The 22,858-nt window shown below is 37.0% G+C and overlaps 1 protein-coding gene across 8 annotated transcripts in view; it reads left to right on the top strand.

Annotated features, from left to right (window-relative positions):
• The window catches only part of LOC143907632 (glutamate receptor ionotropic, kainate 2), a 143,244-nt gene that overhangs the window by 76,874 nt on the left and 43,512 nt on the right, over positions 1 to 22,858 (top strand). For all 8 annotated transcript variants that reach the window (XM_077424506.1, XM_077424505.1, XM_077424510.1 and 5 more), the window contains 4 exons: positions 1,133 to 1,308; positions 2,053 to 2,106; positions 2,184 to 2,348; positions 20,706 to 20,858. In XM_077424506.1, coding sequence (XP_077280632.1) covers positions 1,133 to 1,308; positions 2,053 to 2,106; positions 2,184 to 2,348; positions 20,706 to 20,858 — 548 coding nt within the window. The remainder of the gene's footprint in view (positions 1 to 1,132; positions 1,309 to 2,052; positions 2,107 to 2,183; positions 2,349 to 20,705; positions 20,859 to 22,858) is intronic.

Below are 22,858 nucleotides of genomic sequence, written 5' to 3'. Positions count from 1 at the left end.
TACGCAAAAATAATTTGTCACGATACTGTTTTCTCCATGCGCGACTTGGCATTATACCGCAAAGATACTACACTCGGTTGTCACAGTATTGGTGTACCAACGAAACATGCACGCTTAACTTCGAGCTATTGCAGCGGTTATTCATAGTGTTCCCCAAGATAGTCGTCGGATGTTGTCCCCCGGGATACAAAATCTGCTTACATGAGAACATTGGTCTTCCTCGAGTTACCGCTTGACACGGCTTCAATTAAACTCGGTTTTTTACTCGCTCCTGGATTAATTGCTGTTAACACTTGAGCGTATATACATTTATGCAAGGCAAACTTTATTTTTTTTCTGTTTTTTTTCTTAAAGAGCGATTTGCGATTATATTGAGTTTCTACTTGTCAAAAAACGTTATCATGTTTTTTTTTTTTACAAAGCAGAAGATGTGCGAACACATGCGCTTCTATGTACGGAATATTTTGTAATTTGCCTGAAATCAAAATAATGATTGATGCTAATCATTCGACTTGATGATACAAGTAAAACTGATAGATGTGATGTAATTTTAATTTTTATATCACTAGAAACTTTTATATGAAAATAAAATTGTGTAAATTTATATACATAGACCACTCTTCAACGTGATACGATCGGTATGTATTATTTAGACGTCAATGCTCCCGAGCAAACTCGAACGCATCAATCAGCGGATCGTTTGCATGGGCGGAGTTTACCGTGAAAGATTATCCCGACTTCGGCATTCCTGAAGGAAACTGACAGGCCGAAACGTTGCCGCCCGTCTCCGGCACGTGTCGGAATCTCGAAAGTCGAAGTTCCCGCCGGTAACTTGCAAGAGAATAGAGCCTGTGTCTCCTCGGAAGACCTGCAAGTCAGATACCTTGATTACTTAGGCGCTGGAGAGTATTGATTTCGTCGGATAGCGCGATTCACGGGTTTCACGTGCCATTAAGCGACCGACCTGATAATTCCTCGCGGAGATCGTGAAGCAAACGATTCGCTCGCGTTGACATCGACAATCGTGTCTTCGCGTCTTCGAAACCCTCTTCAGAAATTAACTCTTTACATTTAGCGTTCATTGGTATATACATATTGTTGAGACAAATAACGTATCTGCCTCGGTTTTCAGGATTGGTGAAGCTTCGGGAGCTAGTGAGGTCACCGAAAATCCGTGATATCGAAGTCAGCCTCCGACAAGCAGACCGCGACTCGTACAGGCAGGTCCTTTCCGAAATAAAGAGCAAGGAAATTCGAAATATCATCGTGGACACAAAACCCGAGCACATGCATCATTTTCTACGAATGGTAAATTATTCTATATGTCTCTACAAATCATCCTACTCTCTCATATTTTACATATTTTCATACAGATACATTATATATATATATATATATATATATATATATATATATATATATATAATGTATCTGTATGAAAATATTGTATGAAATTAAATAAAAAATTTTCTTTTAAATCAATAATAATTGTAAAATATCAGGAAAATAACTTTTATATATATATATATATATATATATAAGTTATTTTCCTGATATTTTACAATTATTTATATATATATTTTACAATTATTATATATATATATATATATATATATATATATAAGTTATTTTCCTGATATTTTACAATTATTATTGATATTTAAAGGAAAATTTTTTATTTAATTATAAAAATGTGCAAAACTGATTATTAAAAAATTACAGAAAGATATTAATGATATTATGCTTGAATTGTCTTTGAGAAAATTAGTATGATTAGTTCCAAATTGTTACAAAAAATTTTTACGTAAAAAAATATACTTAATAAATTAAAGTAACCATATAAACTCGTGCTGAGAGAGAGAGAGAGAGAGAGAGAGAGAGAGAGAGAGAGAGAGAGAGAGAGAGAGAGAGAGAGAGAGAGAGAGAGAGAGAGAGAGAGATAAAAAGAATTCGGCATGCTCCGATTTTAAGATCACTGACTCGTATTTAAAATATATATTTCTTTTCGCGGAAGCAACCTCGACTGACCGTGTCGCTTCGCATGTATTGCAGATCCTGCAGCTGCAGATGAATGATTACAAGTACCACTACCTCTTCACGACTTTCGTAAGTATCCTAGAGATATTGAAACGCACAAGTGAAGACCCACTTGGTCCGCGACTCGATTCGCTCGCTTTCCGCAGGATATCGAAACCTTCGACCTCGAGGACTTCAAGTACAATTTTGTCAATATCACTGCCTTTCGTTTGGTCGACGCGAATGACGTCGGCGTACGTAGTATTCTGAGGGACATGGAACGCTATCAGCCGTCGGGCAACACAATCCTCAATAAATCGAGGATCATCCAGGTAAACACACATGAGCTTTTTGTTTGTAGAAATGTGTGCACTATACACATATTGAAAAAGATAATACAATGCTTGCGAGTCTCGATTTTATAATTAAAGACGTAAGATGCTTGAGACGCGAGAATTTAAACATCTATTTTATGGTTTAATGTTTTTTCGATATGTTTGCATATATAATGATTCCGCATTTTGTAATGCAGAAAATATACGTCTTGCATTGATAAAGAAAAACCGATTTGAAATCTTGCTGGAAAATGTTTCAGTGGTTACGGCAAGATCGTATTTTACGATTAGTTTCCGTATTATATTCGTAAAGCATAACATACTGAGGTACTATACTTTCGTTTCACGATAATGTTTTATCGACCATTTTTTCGCACGGGATGGCAAGCTACATCGTACCTTCGAAAGATTGGCAGGATCTCAATGAAAGATGTAAAACAATTTATCGTCGCATATACATACGTTACCGCACCTACAGCTTCAATACCTATATGTCAACATCATCGAATGCTTTATGGGGCGATAAAAGCTATTCGAAACGACGCGTGTGTTGCCACATCGCTGGTAATGCTGCGTACGCAGGTAACAACAGGCCACATTGTTACCAAAGTAACAGGCATTGATTTTTTCGAAGCAACGATAAAGTTGTCGAAAAATATCAAAAGCGGAAAAGTTTTATCTTTCGCTTATATACGTAACAAGCTCGTAGTGGACATTGATATCGAAATAAATTGTCGGTAACGTAAAAGAATATCAAAATAAAACAAACTCGCTTTCAAGTTATTTTAATTTTATTACTAGCTCTGATCTAAATATACGTATCTATTAGTAAAAAAAACACGTGCGCGTGTGTGAGTATGCTATCGTAAAATCTCTAAAATCTACATAAAAGTACTCCAAAACCGCGATATCGGGAAATAGAAACTCAACGTTTGACTTTGTACTTTGTGCACACATATTTCTCTATTCAATTCGACGGTTATATTGAATTATGATATATGATTTTCTCGTAATGCATATGGAAAAAGAAATTATATTTGCATTTAAATTGTCTATCCAAATTGCATAGTTACAAATTCCACCAACATACGTTTAGACATCACACATACACGTTATCCGCTCGAACAATCTTCTTCATTAACAAGTTATATTGCGTTAATCCTCAATTTACAAAATATTATTTGCCGTAATCGGAAATTTATCAGTGTTATATATATGAAACAAAAATAAATGAGGTTTCTATCCGTTTTCTAGATAATTACTCATTACGCAATAGAGAGAAAATAACTTTTAAAAATTTTCATTACTTAGAATATTAGAATAATGAATATATGCGAAAGAGGAAACGCAAGGGAGAAAACTCGCTACTCTTTCGTCTGATGATGTGTAACAGAATTATCACACACCGGTATGCATATAAAAATCCGCGGCCGGATACGCAACGAGTTCACGACGCGTGAAGCTTAACGCTTTTTTCCAATTTAGATGCAGATCAGAATGTTGTCGCGACGACGACGAGACGACCTCGACGACTTCGTGAATCTCCATGTTATTGCGTCGCGACGACGGTCGTCCATAATCGCGTTTCGTATCACGCACATGCGTGCAGGCGTGAATACGACGAATGGCGTGTCAATGAAGCACCGCGCGTACTCGCAAAGAAGTTGCACAACGCATGTTTAATCAAGCTTCCACGACTCATCGAGAGAGCTGAGCGCTTGTTGATTTTTACATATATTAATTTTTTTTTTTTTTTTTTTACTAATTTAATTATATTTCTCTAAATTTTTTTAAATTTTATAAATCTACGTCAATGACAGATCGCTACTTTCAACCCTTAAGTTGTTACGTTCGCTCGCTTAAGAAACACCTGTACCAGTTTTCTCAAATTCTCGAGTTGTCGGATTTCTTGGATTTTTAGAGGTTTTAAGAGCACTTGAATCTTCTGTTTTTTTTTTTATTTTTGAATATTTTTGTTCAAGACGCAATTGAAACAAATACACTATTTATTTAATCATAATATAACAGCTTATATTAAAACATTAGCCATAAGAAAATAATTTTGTTTACCTTATAAAGATCTTTTTAACATGTGTCAGAGTCGTACACAATATCATTTTCTTATTAAACAAATATTTTATGTTATACGAAATGGATCGTGTGCATTAATACGCAGATCTTTCTGTTTATTCAGTTTGTACTTTTCTACATTGCTTCAGTGCAAATATATAATCCGTTCTTGAAACCTGAATAAATAAATTGGTTTTCCAGGCGCGTGATTTCACAACGAAATTTCACAAACATGTAGATGATTCACATCGCTGAACTGAAATGTATTTATCTCTCTCTATAAATAGTGCATGGCTTTTCTTTGATTCTCGAACGAAATATGCGATATTTACAACAAGTGAAAGGAATGTTTTGCGCGCAATACGCCAAAAGCATTTGCGCAAAACACCTCTTTGACATCGTCACTGATAATTCAAATAAGATGGCATTGTTTGGAAATTTCTGCGTTGTGCTTTGAGCGTTCTGTGTGCGGTTATATATTATTTTTTACACTCTCAAATCTCGTTCTCTCGAAGGGCCGGCGTTTCAGGAACCCTACAAAAGATTATTTGCATGCGTAACAAAACCGAGGGAACGGTCGGAGAGAAAAGCGCGATCTTTCGTCCGAACGACCATCCGGAAGGATAAAGTTTACATTTCCTCTGAAAATGTATATTTGCTTTTTTCGGAAAATATGCCGAGAAATATCGCTATTTTGCTACCACTGCGATGGAAAGGATGAAAGAAAATAATCTTTTATTCAGCGAGTGACATCACACTTTAATTCTTTAATATCATTTTTCAAACTATATCGATATCTCGTTCCTAGACCTATTAATTCTTATTTTTATGAATATTTATAAAACTTCTCAAAAAGATGCAAAAGTAATTGATTCTAAAGTGATAACTCGTAATAAAACTTATTCGCGTTTATTTAAAAAACTGATGAAAACTGTATAAATCTAAGCATAAATCCCTCAATATTCTATTTTTGAGGTAATTGAAACATTCTCTTTTCTCTTTGCATCTATAGCGGCAAGAACGAATTGTAAATAGACAATCTGAAATTCCAGATACGATACTAAGATTAAAAAACTTGGTCACATTTACAATTCATGAGGAAATGCCCGGGTTTAGGTCCACGAGGAAAAGAGTTCTCTAATTACTTCCGCTACAGCCGTTAAACTTCCCGAGGCGGTACAATACGGAAGCGCGCGTAATATTCGAATGTAATATACACTTTGAAAGCGAATTGCAAGACCCACTTACTTAAAAGTACTCAAGAAGAGCATCTTGATCTCGATAAATTACTTCTATATTTCACCCTTGCCACCGCTGCGTTGCAGAAAACTTAACTTAAAGCTTTCCGCGGGAAAATGGTGTGGCGTCGACTATCCAATTCTGGGACGCTCGGTATTCAAGATTATGACCCAGTAGCGGAATTTTTTGCGCGAAATTGTTTGTCGGAATTTTGGGCGCTAAGGCAGCGAGATTACGTGGCCATTCCGGGACGGTCTAATTGCTTGTAAAAATGTTATCAGGCGTGGTCGTATTGGTGGACATCAACGAAACAACTCGATTTAACGTCTGCGCCCGAAGTAAATGTCCATGTAATTACCCGGGAGCATTGCCAGAGATAAGGGAAAGTTAGATTTAAGATGTGCTCGTGAATATCCGAGCGAAAAACAGAGTCAAAATCCAAAGATATTTTGCTTGATGAATATTATATTTTATATTGTAATATAGAATTCCATATATTAAATTGTATAATTATATAATGTTACAGTAAATTTGAGTGCGTATTTTTTTGTAATTTTATTAATTTATTACATGCACATACGCAACATGCACGCATATACGAAGATGTCAAAAGAAGCACAGAAGCTCTAGAGTCCGCGACTGTTATTATTATTTTATCTTGTTAGTGAAATGGGTGCAGGTGTTCGTGTCTTTCTAAGACTTCTTTTCGCTTTTAAAAATGATCGTTGCGCAATGATGAGCGAGCAACAAATTCGTGTTCCTCAAAATTTGTTGATTTAATCTCGTCTGAAAAAGTGTAATATGTTAATAATTCTTTTAGCATGCATAGCTATCTCTTTATTTTATTATAATTTAATTATAATAATTATAATTAAAATATAAAAAGATTATAATTACATACAATCATAATAATTACGAATAAAGAATTAATTTTAACTCGCTATACGATCGGGGATCAAAAATACTTCGAAGCGTGTGTTTCGAACACGAAACACACGACTCATCATTGCACGGCAAGTTTAAGAGCTTGCCGACAATTTTCCCGAGCGGCTGCAAGATAATACCTCCTGTTCGCTTTCAAGCGAATTGTCAAACGTCTCTCTATTGTCGAAGACAACCTGTTCGCTTCGTCGCGTCGCGTCGCGTCGCGTCGTCGCGTTGCCCACACTCTCACTATATACGCAACCCGGCGGTGAAATTACCTATGGCGGCTTTTGTTTCGACACCACTCCGGGCGTGCATCGTTGCATCCCCCGTCACTCCCTTACAACCAAGTTCCATTGTCACCGACGTCGACCCCTCGCACCCGTCAGCCGCTTCCTTTCCCGCGTCGCTAAACGACCGAGTTAGCTCCGGCAAAGCCGCGCAAAAAGCTCGGTCACAATCAACGCTCGGCGGAAAGCAGGAGAGGCAAAAGAAGAAGAAGGAAATGTGGCGCGGTAGGCGTCGGAGGTCGAGAGAAAGAAGTAGGCGGGTTCCAGCAAGCGAAAGCAACCGCCGAGAAAAGCGCGGCGGGCATACCTAGTTAACTCTCCCTCTAGTCTCATCGCGACTCAAGCTTTGAAACGGGGAAAATATAGACGTGGGTGGTTGCACAAGAAGCGCCGATGTAAGTAGGGTACATAGACCGAGGGGAAGAGCGAGAGATCGACTCTCACGTGACGGGAACGAGTGAGACAAGAACGCGGCCGGATAAGAAGAAGCTTGTTACATCAACGTGCAGGAAACCGCAGATGCATACTGATCGCGCGTCGACTACCGGCAACGCGCGCTTCCTCTCCACCTGCTCGTTCGTTTTCCTTCCCTTCTTACCTCGCGCTCTCGACGAGTGAGCTAACAAACTCGCGCGCAGGCGAGATGGACTTTTTCAGTCTCGTCCACGGATGAAAACGCGAAGCGGGCGGATATATGTGAATCGCTGATGTTACGGCGGTAATGAGAAAGGTCTACATCGAATCGTGATGAAGAAACCACTTCTGGTGAATATAGGCGCTCCTGATTGCACGAATCTGTAAGCTCCAACGACTTTCGTGAAAAAAAAAAAAAAAGAATTATATGTTTTAGGCACGTTAGTAATGCAATTCTGGAAAAGAGTTTGTAAAAGTTGTTTTATCCGGAACTTTTTCTATATATAAAGAACAAGAGATTTTAGAATATTAATAATGTATTATAGCATTTTTTAATGTTTTCTCAACAAATAATATACGACATGCTGAATAAACTTTTCAATAAAATGAACTATGGGACAAAGTTTTGAATTTATATGTTTATAATTGATTTAAATTGGATAAATGGAACATTGAAAAGACTGCTTAAAGATACAAAATTTAACTAATTAATTTTTTAATTGACCATAATGACAATTTTGCTTAACAATTTTAATTATTATATTTAAAATGTAAGATAGATGTACACACAGAGTAGGATTAATTACAATAAGTAGAAACATCCTTCCTTGGTCAGACAAGAGTGGAAAAACTGCACATTTATAAACTATCCTTGAACGTGTATATATGTAACGAGCGGCCATTAATTATTAATTTTTACTTAACGCGGGGATTAATGAGAAAGGGAAGGAAGAACCCGGGCATCAAGATTTCTATCTCTCTGTCTCATATTTCTCTTAACTCTTCTCCAATCCGCTTGGCCAATGAATCACTGAATACCCTGCTCCATGGCAGAGGATAACCTTTGCTCTCAGTGCTATAAATCAGGCTATCTCGCACTCGAAAGGTTTTATTATTTTATTTGGCAACCGGGGTGTAGTCATACTAGGAAGGTAAGTTCCTCCGTGGCGACTGCAGTGGTCAGAAATATGGCTAGAATGACAGTGGCCTGAGGGTGGAACTTTTTTAGGAAAAATCTACAGCGGCGAGCCGCAAGAACTAACACATGTTTTACTAATCGCGAATGTCTGTTATGACGTAAAATATTATTCGCATACGAAATTGTTTCAAAATTTTTAAATAAATTTTATAATTTAAATATCGTAACAACATAGTTATTAAGATAGGGTAATCAGGCTTGTTAAAGTGTGAGAAACAATTGTTTAGGATGACAAAAGGCATTTTTTAAACATTCTCTTATGCCGCAATATGCGATGCATGGGAGCCTACGATCGCGGACATTCACAATCATAAATTCATATCCGCTGCTTGCTAAACTGTCAATACCAGACCGATTACAAACAACCAATTTACAGCGGTCGCTGCAAACAGCTTGGCGTATTATTACGAGTCATTGCCGGAATCGGAACGCGCCACGGTCAATGCGAATTTTCTTCACATAAAATACGGAAGTTCATTATTGCGCGCTACCCGACTAAAATTCCTCGCGCCCAATTAATTGTGATTTGCAGTTCCATAATGCTCAATGGATTTAATGACAATTGAAGTTTAACACGCCAACAGATCTTTATAACGTGATACAGCAATAAAATTTTCGGATTGCATTGAAGCATGTAAAAGAGAACGGAAAACATAAAATACGCTCAAGAGCGTTTAATTAAACATAATATCATAATTTGTATTAATGTTTGTAAAATTAAATTTGAAAGAGATATAAAAAATGTGACACATAATAAAATAGATGGGAAATACCGCCAAATTTTTTACATTCTTGTTATGCGGAAAGAAAACAATGCATCAAAACATGCAGCAGGAATTTGTTACATTTCCCGACAGCAAAGTAAACATAGTTCCAACTATTGTAGCAAATATAATATTGTGATAGGCGCGTATGTATCGCGATTTTTTTCCAACAGAAAAGCAATACATCAAATGCAGCGTTTGGTTTATATTTTTTTCCTCGCTGTTTTCTTTCTCTCTGTCTCTCTCTTTATTTCTCTCTTTATTTCTCTCTCTCTCTCTCTCTCTCTCTCTCTCTCTCTCTCTTCCCCTTCCCGCTGTTCTCTCTATCATATATACACACAATATTACAATATAAAATTCTCAATTTGAAATTGAAAACGTTGTCCATCATGATGTTAACAGGTTTATAAAATGTCAAGTTATAAAAAAAAATTGTATTGGTATCTTTCCATTTTTATAATTCTTTACGATAAAATAGCAGCACTAAAGAATTTAACAATGTCAGAATTTAATCTAAAAATTTTTAATTCTGAAATCTTTTTGATATAGAAATTTCAATGATACATTAGATACATACCATCAAGGATGGCATAAAGTTATACGAGAGTAAGCTTAAAGAGTCTAGCTTAACGAATCCTGCCGTTAATATCGACAGATGTTTCGTAACAAGATGATAACTTCTAAATGCGTCGATGAGCGTAATATATGGTATACGCTGCGAATTATCTACATTAGAAGCCTGATTAAGTTAAAGATTTCCTGAGGAGGGGCTACAAGACATCTTTAAAGTTAAACAAATCGGATCGCGGCTTGCTAGTCGTTGGCAAGCAGGATAAAGATCATAATCGTTTCTCTTCCTGTTATCCGGCTATGGACCGAGAGCGACGCTTGCACGTAGAAGATTGCATGGTTAAGCGGGTTCATAAAGAAATTTCTACTTGCCAAACAGGCCGAAACGGAAAGGAAGAAATTCGCGCCCGTGGAATCCCCGCGACATAAAGCAAGATTTGTTTCGGAATCCGCGCTTCGAGTAATATTTATTTCAATTACGTCGGGCTAAGAGGAAGAAATTTATCTTCATAACGGAGAATTTTTCGGGACGGGGGGGATTCCGGTAAATGGACACTTACTTAAAAGGATCTACTCGAAGGCGAAATTTACGATGAGTAAAAGCACGTGTAGCACGAAACGTCCATTTGCGCATTTCGCGCTTACGAGTGCCGTTAGAATTGGTTAGACACTAACAAAAGTAGGCCAATTCAGATAACACACCGCGTCTTTTATATTTTAATGAAGACGTTCAGTAAAATGTTACAGTAGACCGATCTTTAAAACGTCATTAATCACTGTGGCGTTAGCACTTAGCAGTGACGAATAATATTTAACTTCCGCCAAGTTGATTGTCATCTGCAAGCTATTCAGACCGTCTCACCTGCAACATTTCTGACCTAACTAACAAAAAAGGTGAAGATCTCGCGCTAGACAGCAAGTAGTTTGACGAGGCATTTCCATTTCGCTTTAAATGCTAATGAACAGGCCGATCCCGAGACCGGACAGAGGAGGTCGTGAAGCGAACTCGTCGTCGTTCGTCGCGAAGTTAAGTGCGCGTTTCAAGAAAGAGACGAGGCGGGCCGACGAGTCGGACAAATGACAGATCTTTTCGAACTAATTCTGTGACGCGATTATCCGGACGGGAGTTGGATCGTGGATTAGGAGGTATCAAAGTTTCGGCCTTCCTTGTCAAACGCGCAACGGGGAGCTTAAAGCCAACGAATGCCCAACGGCTAACCACCGATTCATCCAACTCGGACAAGACTTAAATCTGGCGCAACCGGACACTTGACTGGTATACGCGATTGCCAGGTTCTTCATTATTCACGCGAGATTGCCAATTTCCAGGACGTCAAGGTCTCGACCGATGAAGCAATCCGTTCGGTCTCATGCGGTCGCTCGTATTGGCCGAATACGACGTCATTCTGTCGAATATAGCGTAGCGTCATCGTGCGCATATATATGTATGGGAGCTTTTTGGAAACATTGCAAATTGTATATTTAATGCGATAAAGCGTATATTTTTTACAAGTTGTTGAAATATTTGCAATTATTTTATTGAAATCGTGAAATTAAATTAAATTTTATTTGCAATGCGAGCTTTTTCAATTGCAGACCGTTCTAGTTATCAGAAAAATATGGAATTTTCATGGAACACCACGATAAATATTTTGAAATGTTTGGGAAATAAGATAATCGGATGAACTTAACCCTCAGTTACCTCACCTGGGTCTGAGAGACCCTGCACATTGTTAAAACGTGCAGGGTCTTTAAAACGTTCATAAAACCCTTGTATCTTTTTTTAGTTAGTACTACGTCAACTTGAAAAAAAGCAATCTTTTTCGCTTTTTTCAGAAAAACACGTCTTTCTTTTTTTTTAAATAACATTTACATTTTTTAACTTGGAATAATCTAACTTTCACAGTCTTGTAGATCTTTAAAAGACGCATCGATTTAAAAAAAAAGACTTTAAATTGATGCATTTGTCTTAAAGATACAAGCTAGAGAAAACGGCAAGGGTCTCTCAGAGGTAATATCGAGGTGTAAAAACGTAAGGTAACTGAGGGTTAATATTTATTCGAAAATCGAGAGACACGGCATGGCGGCATGCAATGTATGGTGCCAAATTGTACACGCGCGCGACACGGGCAACGAGACAGAGAGTGTGTCTACATTCGAATCATCGAGTTGAGCGGAGGCACGAATGCACTGCAAATCTAATAGCGTTTTTCATTGGCAGAACTGGTGCGCACTCAGTGCACATTAAGGCCGTTGTACACTAATTTAATCTCTAATATTTAAAGTAAAATGCAAATATTTTGACTGATAAATACCTAGTACATATTTTACCAAATAGTGCAATAAAGAATATTGAGGATTTCATGATTTAACCCGTTTATTAAACATACACATTACGTTGATTTGTGTACAACGGCTTTAATGTGCACTGAGTGCGCACCAGTTCTGCCAAAGAAAAACGCTATAAGTGTGTTATTTTTACACATTTAAATGTGTAAAATCGTGTAGTCATTTTTTACGCATTTGTACGCGTGTTATTTTTTTGAAAAATGTGTAAAAATTGGCTTTGCAAATGTGTAAAAAGAACACGCGTACGCATGCGTAAAAAGTTACTACACGATTTTACACACTTTTGGATTTGCGGTGTGTCATATTTAAGAAACGACTAATGTCCATTTCTGTAAATGCATATTAATTTTAAATTTCCGTTTAACTTATTATACTTTTTATTTTTTTCTAGTTCTAAGAATTAGAAAAAGATAAAAAGTAAGTTGAACTGAGAATAAAATCCACATTGGTAGAAATTAACACATAAGCGGATGAAATTTTTAGTACTTTTTATTAACTTAATCGGTTGCGAAGAAATGTCATGTGATATAAACACACTTTTTTATATAATACCAAGTTTTCTTTTGCATTAAATATTTTTTTATTTATAATACAATATGATAATAAAAGAATTAAATTTTATGATGTATATAAAATCATGCTCACAGTTTTGCACGATATTCGATACCGCACTACTGTTATAGAAAAAATAGGTAAATGGAACATTGTTTCGCACAACAACCATGTTGATAGGCGCGGACCTTTTTTTACCTTTTTTTAAAAAAAGGTAAGAAAAAGGTAAAAAGGTTTTATTGCTTTTTTACCTTGTTTTTAAAAGGTTAGTTTTATGGTGATATAAATAATGTCGGTTTCTCAAAAATTATTTGCTCGAGCGATATATTGCAGTTTGAAAATTTTTTAAACAATTTTTTATCGTAATTTTTAAGTATCACACATGTGCTATACAGAGTAGTATCTGAATAAAGGCGACTAGCGTAAATCGCGAATCTCATTACGCATGGCAATCATCTAGCGCGTGAATAATGCAATTTGAGTAACATTCAATCGAGTGACATCGACGACTTTCGTCGGTTATTATGCATCCGAAGAATGTGAAACTTTAAATTGCCTCAATGCGCATTCGAGTTAAATGTTATTAGGTAAAGCCACGCTGCCATTCCTGTCCGTTGGTTGAACTCGGGCTAATTAAAAGCACGCTCCAATTAGCTCCGGATAACTAGAGTGTATTCACGGTGCAACAACTATCGCAACTTCCATCCAACTAAGAGATTTCTGATAATACGCGTGATCCCGTCCACCTCATTTTCATCCCTACGTAGCATAATAAGGCGTAAGCGTTTTGATAGGAAACACAAGTCAACCGTATTCAATTTTAATTAAATTAAACAAATTTTCGACGAACCGGTAACGTCAGATGAACCAAGTAACAGGTTCGCTATGACACATTTTTCTTTCTGCTGCTTCGAAAGTACACGATTATTCGTTACAGTTATAATTTGTTACAGTCAATATTAAATTGGGCGCAATTTTGTTAGATAATTACTAAAAACATCATCTTTTATCTCTTGTTTAAATCGAATAATCTATCTGTCAAGCTTAATGAAAAAAATACATGGAAAAATTCAATTACAATGACATTTTTCTATAAATCAGAAGTAATACAAAATTTTAAACTTAGATAGGAATTTCATCCGTTCGCGATATAAACTTTTATTTACGCGTTGACGTGCCGCGTGAATAAAATTCTGTTAAGCGGTAATCACAATAATCCACTCAGCTTCTCTCAAAAAGGGTGAAATTAAATGCGTATAATTCCGCGCTATATCTACAGAGAAGAGAATATTAAATGCAACGCGAAACGATCGCGCTCGATGCCGCTTGTCGGCGGATGTTCCGAGTGGTTCCTCTTTTTTGACCGGAGGATGAGAAAAACGCTTTATTGGATTGTCAGATCTCATGAAGCTCCGCGATAAAATGTTTTGATATCGGTTGGGAGCCACCGCAATCGATACAATCGACACGTACGGTTCCGTCATCCGTGTACTTTCCGATCACCAAAGCAGGGGGAAAAAGTGATAACCGCGTCTATCGCCGGCCATTAATTTCTCCCAGTTCCCGTCGTTCCCGAATTCACTCGGCGGATGCGTTGGACGCAATTTTTCCGCAACGTGGGCACGCACGCACGCACGCACCTGCAGGACGCAATTGCATTGCGTCGCGTACCTATTCCGTGACTGTACGAGTTCGCATTTTGACGGTATATGCGAGTTACAGTTAACGTTGCACTCGTTTCGCAAGGCTCGTTTTAATAATACAGAGAACAGATGTCGATGTCGCAAAAATGCGGGAAGAATAATTTAAAAAAAAAATTTTTTTTACAATAGACAAGTTAAAGAAATCGATAATCTGTAGTGAAAAGAATTATTCATGTTATAAACTATATCATATCGTTAATATCATTTTTTTTATTTTTACGTGTCGTATAAGGTTCATTAATTCCATGAATATAAATAATGATCAAATAATCTATAAATAATACGATTCCAAGATTAATATTATACTATACTTAAATACAATAATTGCTATATAATGTTACTATAGATAAATATTTAGAAATCATATTTTGTTATTTTTATATTGGCGTCAAAAAGCGTTTGCTAATTTACGCCATCAAATTATAGTGAATTATACAAAATGGCGCGCGTTTTATCCTTCTCTATCAAACACGAAAAGTTTACTAGCAGGATCGTCCGTTCCGCGGTTATTGCGATGGCCGACTTCTGCCCCGTGTTGGTTTATGAGTTTCCGTTTTGTCAATACTGTTTGGCTTCGGCGATGAATAGAACCAGGAGCCAGTCACGTGCCATCGATTAAAACTCGTCTCCGCGGCCCTACCATGCGATTTCATTATTCCTGCCGATCGCAATTTCAATATCCATATGTTATATCTATATGTTACCGTAGCGTCGTCGTTGTTATTCTGTTTACGCGTCATCGCGCTTTGGACCATGTTATCCGATCGAGTGAGGCGACTGGGAAAATGTACATGTACAAATTGGCATAGACGTGCACGATTTCGATGTACTTGCCTGCATTTTGTACGACCATCGCAATAAAGCGGAATACAAATTCAATAACACAGGGCATTTTATACGGTTTGATTAAAGACACGATATAAATTGAACAGACGTTTGAAGCTGTCACTGTCATGTCAAGTATATATCATACCATACAAATATAGGGGCTTAAGGGGATCCTGCAGTAACAGGCGAACTTTCCTCGATGTCGATAATGTCAGCCTTTCTAATTTTATTTTCTTTATATCTGTCTTTGTCTAACGAAATGACATCTGTCCTTGTTCGATTGCTCGCTATCTCTCGCAAGATCCGGCAACTACTGTTGCTGCCTCTTCTTGCCATTCTGCATCCGTATTTGCATTTACTAAAATAAACTTTTGATGGATCTTTTTTTGTACGCATTGAATCTTACTTCTACTTGCACGATATTATTCCTACATGTTTTCCCAAGGTAAAATGATAAACGTTATGTATGTATAAACTGCAGAATATTTGTTTTAACCAAATATTGTCGTCAGGCGACAGCTGTATGTGCCCAAATAAGTAATATTTTTAATTTTTTGGTGTTCTTTATATAAAATTGCGTTTGTGTACCTAGATTTTTGTGCGTACTTTAATTCTGTAAAAAATTTTTGCAATTCTATAAAGCCAATTAAAAGATCCATCTAAAAATAATGTCGGTAATAAATCATACGGCTGCAGGATCCCCAAGGGGCTATAGTTTTCCAAGCAAAAATGCTCGATACAATATAGGCGAAGTACTCTTCACGTTCCTTTTGCAAAACCGCAAATCTTTCTACAATCTACAATGATTATTTACGTTGCTGTTAAAATTACAATGGCATAGCCAGCCTTATTTTTGGATTCTGTAACGCGAACCATCGCGAGCTTTATCGATCTCTCGCGCATCGTCGCCTCGGCGCGTCGCACCGGCCGATCAGCGAATGAGTGCAGCGATCGGAAAAATTCGGAAATTTATTCGCTCGTATATAACAATCATTTTATTGACGGACGCATTATTCCACGCACACCTGTCACTCCCCGTGTACGCGTTTGCACACGACGGCGCTGTGGCTTTACAACTCTATATCGTACATCGCACATTATTTCAATGAACAAAAACCCGTGTACGTGCGCTGCATTGCATTACGACAAGGATACGATTTTATTGTCTCGCATAATTTATTCGTTTACTATATATCCATAATCATTATAGATCGGAATTCGCGCGGTACGACGAAGCGCGATAATAAATGAAATTGCATAAAGCAACGGCCGTTAATTGATTGATACGCGTGTAATGATTTCAGTTGTCTGGGAAGCTATCACTTCGCACCCGCATTAATACCTACCAAAATTGATATTACCCGAACGTGATTGACGTGGCACACATTATTATCGCATTATCGTCGGGTATCACCGACAGACCTTCTTGACACTTTCACGCGTACGCATTTTAATAAGACTTCACTTATTAACGTTAATTGCCGAAAGACAGGCATGAGCGTCAATAGCAATTGATTGAAATCTTTTTATAAAGTATATCAATATAGCTTTACGTGAATGAAATGTTTTTTCTATTTAATTGCTGCTGCGAGTGATATGATCTTGCTTTCACCAGCATTAATAAATATTAACGAAATATAGTTTGTTTCTTCATTATTTCACACAAATATGGATGTTTTCCGTTATTTATATTGTTCTTTCAAATATACCCACTTGTAAAATAAATATATTAATTTTTTCTGCTAATTATGTATTAAATTATTTAACTCTTTACATCTTGGATAAAATTCAAATTCCAACAACTTGATAAATAAATAAAACCTCTTTATTTCTGAAAACTGAATTTTATTTCGACGTGTCATAATAAAACCTCTTTATTTTTGAAAACATTGAATTATGACATGTCATAATAAAATTCAATGTTTTCAAAAATAAAGAGGTTTTATTTATTTATCAAGTTGTTGGAATTTGAATTTATCCCAGAGTATAAAGAGTTAAATAATTTAATACATTATTATTAGCTAAAAAATAATATATTTAATTTACAAACAAATTAGAAAGAATAATACTCAAGATACATACTTAAAGATTTAATAATATAAAAAATACAATAAACTTTTAGAATAATCTACTTCGAAAATAACTCGATATTCGAGTTACGATTGTTTGCCTATCTTACTAAAAAATGCTTGCTTCTATACTGAAAGAATTTTAGGAATTTCCGACCGCGATGTAAGGAATCAGTCATTTCTCTAAGCAAATTTAGTTTCTACTTCCTTATAACAACATACTCTTGTCGCCGCAGAAAAAGAAGCGAGAGCATAACTGCCCGCAGTTAGCCCGTAAGCTATTCTAGACAGATTTCAAGTTCGTCGAGACGAGATTTGCGTCTACAAATAGTTTGCTGGAGCTTTATTGTTTGCCTCGGGCAGAGGTAAGACAAGCAGGATATGCTCACACCCACCTGAGTTACACTCGCTTCGTCCTCCTGTCGCGCTCGCGCGTTTACGTATCCTGCCGCATAAATTACGTTAGCGCCAGTTCATCAACTTTCAGGCGAATGAACAAACTTTCTGGCGGATTCTCATTCTGGATTATTACTGCCCCGCGCATCACCGCGAGGTTTTAGCGTAATTATAAAACCGCAACACGCTTGACATCGACACTTTGTAAATTAATATCGAACAGAAATTGCACGTGTAACTTTTTGCCACTCATCTCACGTAGTAGACATAGCGAAATGATTGTAAATTTTTCATATAATTATCGAGCTTTGCTATTCCATGATTAATAAGAGTTATAGCATCAACTATTTACGTATAATGATATAAGAGCATTAAAGGGGCAAAACACAGCATTTTGGATTAATAGCGTGCTATTAAGATTTTCATCAAACTCTGTGAAAGTAATTATAAATGTTCTGAAATCCCATTTTCGAAAATAATTTCTGAATAATGTTCTGAAATTACTCTGTCCACACATATTCTTTCGTTGAAATCTAAATCCTTTGAAAAAAATCATTGCGTAGTTATATATATATAATCTTGGCATAATATATTGTAAATAAAATAATGACCTTTCTGTCTCCTATCAGATTCTTAGGATGCAACTCTCTAGGGATGCAACACGAAAAAGCTTTACCATGTGCAGATCGGAAAGCTCTTCCCGACGTTTGAAAAATCGCATTATAGAGATATTTGCGCGCGACCACAATGTCACTTTCTTTATTTGCGCCGAAATATATTGACAACGTATAAATTATAATCAGAGCGTTCTTTCCTGAGAAAATTTTATCTTTAGAAAATTTCTATCCGAGAATCAAAATACATATTACTGGAACTCTTTCCTCTGTGGTTTCATCGCTTCGAGCGTCGAGAACAATCATCAGAATTTTCGAGGAGCTATCCAGAATTAAAAAAAAAATGCCAGAAAAAATCCGTGAAAAACTGCTCACTCATGGGAAATCCGGAAAATCCGAAGCGAGAGCATTGAAATCGGTTGAAATCGCGCCCGGAAAAGTTGATTAGTCGCGCTAAATTCGCGCGTCATCAACGAAAACGCAATATTGAATCAACGTACGCGGGAAGGCGCGGAACACGTCGCACTGTAACCCAGGACAAACAGTCGAGCTCCACAAACTACTTGTAGCAGAAAGGGCGCAGCAGATAGCGAGTGATGAAGAGACGCGCAAGACTAAGCACGGGCGCCAGTCGTTTCCTGGATGCTTCCGCGTGTTTGTCCGCCTCAAATACGTGCCTTCCAGGACGCGCAGCGAGATGAAGAAGGTGCATCAGAGAAAGGGAAGGAAATGAAGACGAGAAGCGGTCGCAGGCGGAATGGTCGCGTCGTGCTTAGCATCGTTTCACGATTCTGAAATACGAGTGAAATCAATTCGCGACGTGACTGCCTCACATCGATCGCCACCACCGCACCGAAAGGCTTCCGCTAAAAATATTCCGGAAACTAATAGTCCGTCCCGCGTCATCCCGCGCGTTGTACTTCTAAAATTTTTTACGTTTCACGATTGGTATTATTAGCGATTCTTTGACAATTGTAAACCGGTGGCTGATAAACGTATCAATACCATTTGATTACTCGAATATGATTGCTCGCTTCGTATCAATTATTTATGTAAATATTACGAATGGTTTAATTATAATGATCTTTATCGAGGCCATCCCCGTTTATTCGTTTATGAGTAAATCTTTATTACCATTATTTATCTTCATTAGTATTGTTATGGTCGCATTATAATGCATAATAAAACGCAGTCCCTGATGATTAATATATTAATTTGGTAAAGAATGAACATTACGCAATAACAGTATCTCAATTCTATTAATATTGAATTTCAGTAATAATTTCTATGAAAAAATCGAATCGGATAATGAGCGTAAAGATTAATTAGCGTAAATGCTTTCATCGTATTGCTTGTTTTTATGTTAAATATTTCACTTACAAGAATTATACATGAATTATTATAACAAACCTTGTAGTATATAGAGTTTATGTGTGATATATATATATGATATTATATATACATTTTTTTTGCTAAAAACACTTCTTCAGCAACTATTGTATATAATTATACAGTCAAAGAAAAAGAGAAAGAAGAAAGAAGAAAGAATTTACAGTAAATATTATCATCAAACTTTCGACGGGACAGGAATAAATAACGCGTGAACGAAATTAATTCACGCAACGCCGCACGCCGCCATAAAATCTCCCATAGTCTCTTCTCACTGAATATTACATTTTCCGCCGACGTTTCCGGCGAGAACGCAGCAACATCGTCGCCGTCGTCGTGACGACTAGATTAGAACTGGCGCGTAACTTCGACACGGCAACGTACCGTGAATTTCATAATTCATGGAAATAAACGCGCACACGTGACTAATAGCGTTACAATTAATAAACGGAGCATTTCACTACGGAGCTGCGCATAATTCGCACCCGTTTGCTTTCCGAAAATCCTACGGTATTCTCATATTTTGCTCGTTTTACGTTTAATTAATTGTTTTTGTTTATTCTATACGTTTAATAATGGTTAAAATTTCTATTAATTTATAATTATTAATACTTCTAACTTAATAAATATAAGTTTGCATTATCCAATTAAATACATATTAAATAAACGTTTCCAGAATAATTCTCTCATATTTGCGATTTTAATGACTAAAGACTAAATAATATCCTACTATTTCAATCATGTATGTAATGGTAATTGCAAGCCGCTTCAAGATCCGAAGCGGAATAATTCCAGTAATATGATTAATATTACCAGAAATATTCGCATTTCCAGGTAGCAGAGTAACAACGTCAAATGACATATTAATAATATCTAAAGACGTTTTTAGACATCATCCTGCTACCTGGGTTTCTTAAGTCACACGCGCTTTGTATCACGGGACTAGCATTAGCAATGAGTAAAGCCGAGATTCATATTTTTGCAGGCCGAACCAGCGTTAATGTACGACAGTGTACAGGTGTTCGCGGTGGGATTACGTACCCTGGAGCAATCCCATGCTTTAAGGCCCGCCAATATTTCCTGCGAGCTCGAGCACCCCTGGGACGGCGGTTTGTCTCTCACCAACTATATCAACTCGGTAAGTTTTTCTCCTTTGCATTTCTCTACACCGACATACATGAGCATGTATAATGCTCATAAATTACATGTAATATCAACTTTGATTTATTTGAATTGTATTAAGCGACGTATACCTGGATTATATATGAAACTTTGTAATGCAAAGTTTAATTTATTAAGTTATCGTAGAGTAATTATATTAACAGGGATTAGATGAAAACACGCAGAGTTGCAAAATGTACAATTTTACATAAATTGTAAATGCAAATATATGTATATCTTGTAAATTTTATTGTTTATTTCCATAAACGTACGTTCAAACTATTGCAGAGATTTATGTTGTTTTTATGGCATAGGACGATACTTATTCCCGCCACAAGATCGCGATGTTCTCAGGGTAAATACACCCACGGGACGTATTTTAATTTTTCATAACACCGTCCACGTACATTCTACGGCAATGTCGCGACATCGCCGCCACCTGCCTCTCTCGACTTTTCCCGAGGATAGATATCGTCGAAGGAGAGAAAATCCGCTGCGCCCATCCGGGAGCTCCATCGTTGCTCTTTAGCTCGCGCTTGGCAGATCCGCCTCGAGAGACCACCCCGAGGGGGAAGAAACATGCTGCGATGGCTTACCGTAAATTACCGCTACTGAGATCTGGCCGACGTCCAAAATAGGCGATATCCAATATAGTAGCACTCGTTTCCGCTCAGTTCGTGCAAATATTTAGCGTGGCGCGAAAGGGAACATTGGGATATCCGTCGCGTACGTGCCAGGCATATGAAATCCGGGAAGGTACCTCACTTTCGCTAAAATACCTTTCATATCTCTATTTTATTGTTATCTCACAATTAAGACATTGTAAAGAAATATACATTTACGTGGAAATATACATTTGTAATTTCCATTGCATTTATATGTTTTTATTTGAAGCTAAACGTTCGAGCTCTCGATCGAATCGAGTTCAGTTCATAATTTTCTCGGGCTGTTAATACTCTGATGAGCTAATAATCCCGCTGTAAAAAGAGTATCCGGCAGCGTGATAAAAAGCGCGTTTCTATAAATTTCAATCAACGTTTTGCGCGCGAGCGTGATGTCGCTCGTATGCGATGGGACACCGCGCTATACTAGCGTATAGCAGCGCGACGGATAAATTGTTTAATACCATGATGGACGATTCCAAAGCTGTCACAGGCAGGGCCCACAAATCCTTCCGTGATGTTGTACTTCCCCTTTTCAACCTGTACGACATTCTTCCCGTTCCCGTGTCCGACAAGGCACGATATCCGCGGCTGCAGTGTTTCAGGATTGATATTCACTAGAGACAGAGAGAAAATCGCGATATTGTTCTTTCATAAAACATATCACGCAAGTACATGCACGCACATCTATATATAAGCGTAAAAATTGTGTATAATTATAAATTGTTTTTAGATCTGTGTATTTTATTATCAATCAATTTTTATTATTTTTTTCGAGAAAGAATATTTATTATATTTAATATGTAATATTAGATTTTTAGTATGTTTTATGGAAAAAAAGAAGAAACAATATTTCAGTTCTCTCTTTCTTTGTCTCTAATGGATATTATTTTCGAAATATGTATTACGACTGAATATGTACACTATGTGTGCAACACATTTCTGATTTTACTTTTTATATATTTTTTACACGAATTTTTTACATAGAAATAATTATAATAATTTCGCAACTGAGATCTATTTTAAAACGTGCGGTACAGTCTATACTAACGGTAATTTCTTAATACAACACACTCGATCCAGTTTCCACGATTTTGATTCGGCGACCCTTCGTTAAGCGGAAAGTCCGTCGTACTATCTGAACCCGGCGCATAGAGTTCAATTTTCCCGAATTGTACAGAGACTTTCGTAACCCGGCGCGTACGTGACTTTCGCGTTGCTTGTTAGGAAATAAAAAGTTTGTACGGTAAATGCACCGACACTAGAGACCATTGGAGAATTTGAACGCGGTTGGAGCAAGAAAAGATATGAAAGA

This window comes from Temnothorax americanus, unplaced genomic scaffold (assembly GCF_048541705.1).
Source record: "Temnothorax americanus isolate GAGA-0224 unplaced genomic scaffold, ASM4854170v1 Scaffold85, whole genome shotgun sequence".
Lineage (NCBI taxonomy): Eukaryota > Metazoa > Arthropoda > Insecta > Hymenoptera > Formicidae > Temnothorax > Temnothorax americanus.
Note: the sequence above shows the minus strand (reverse complement) of the source record. Positions and strands in the feature narration are given on the sequence as shown.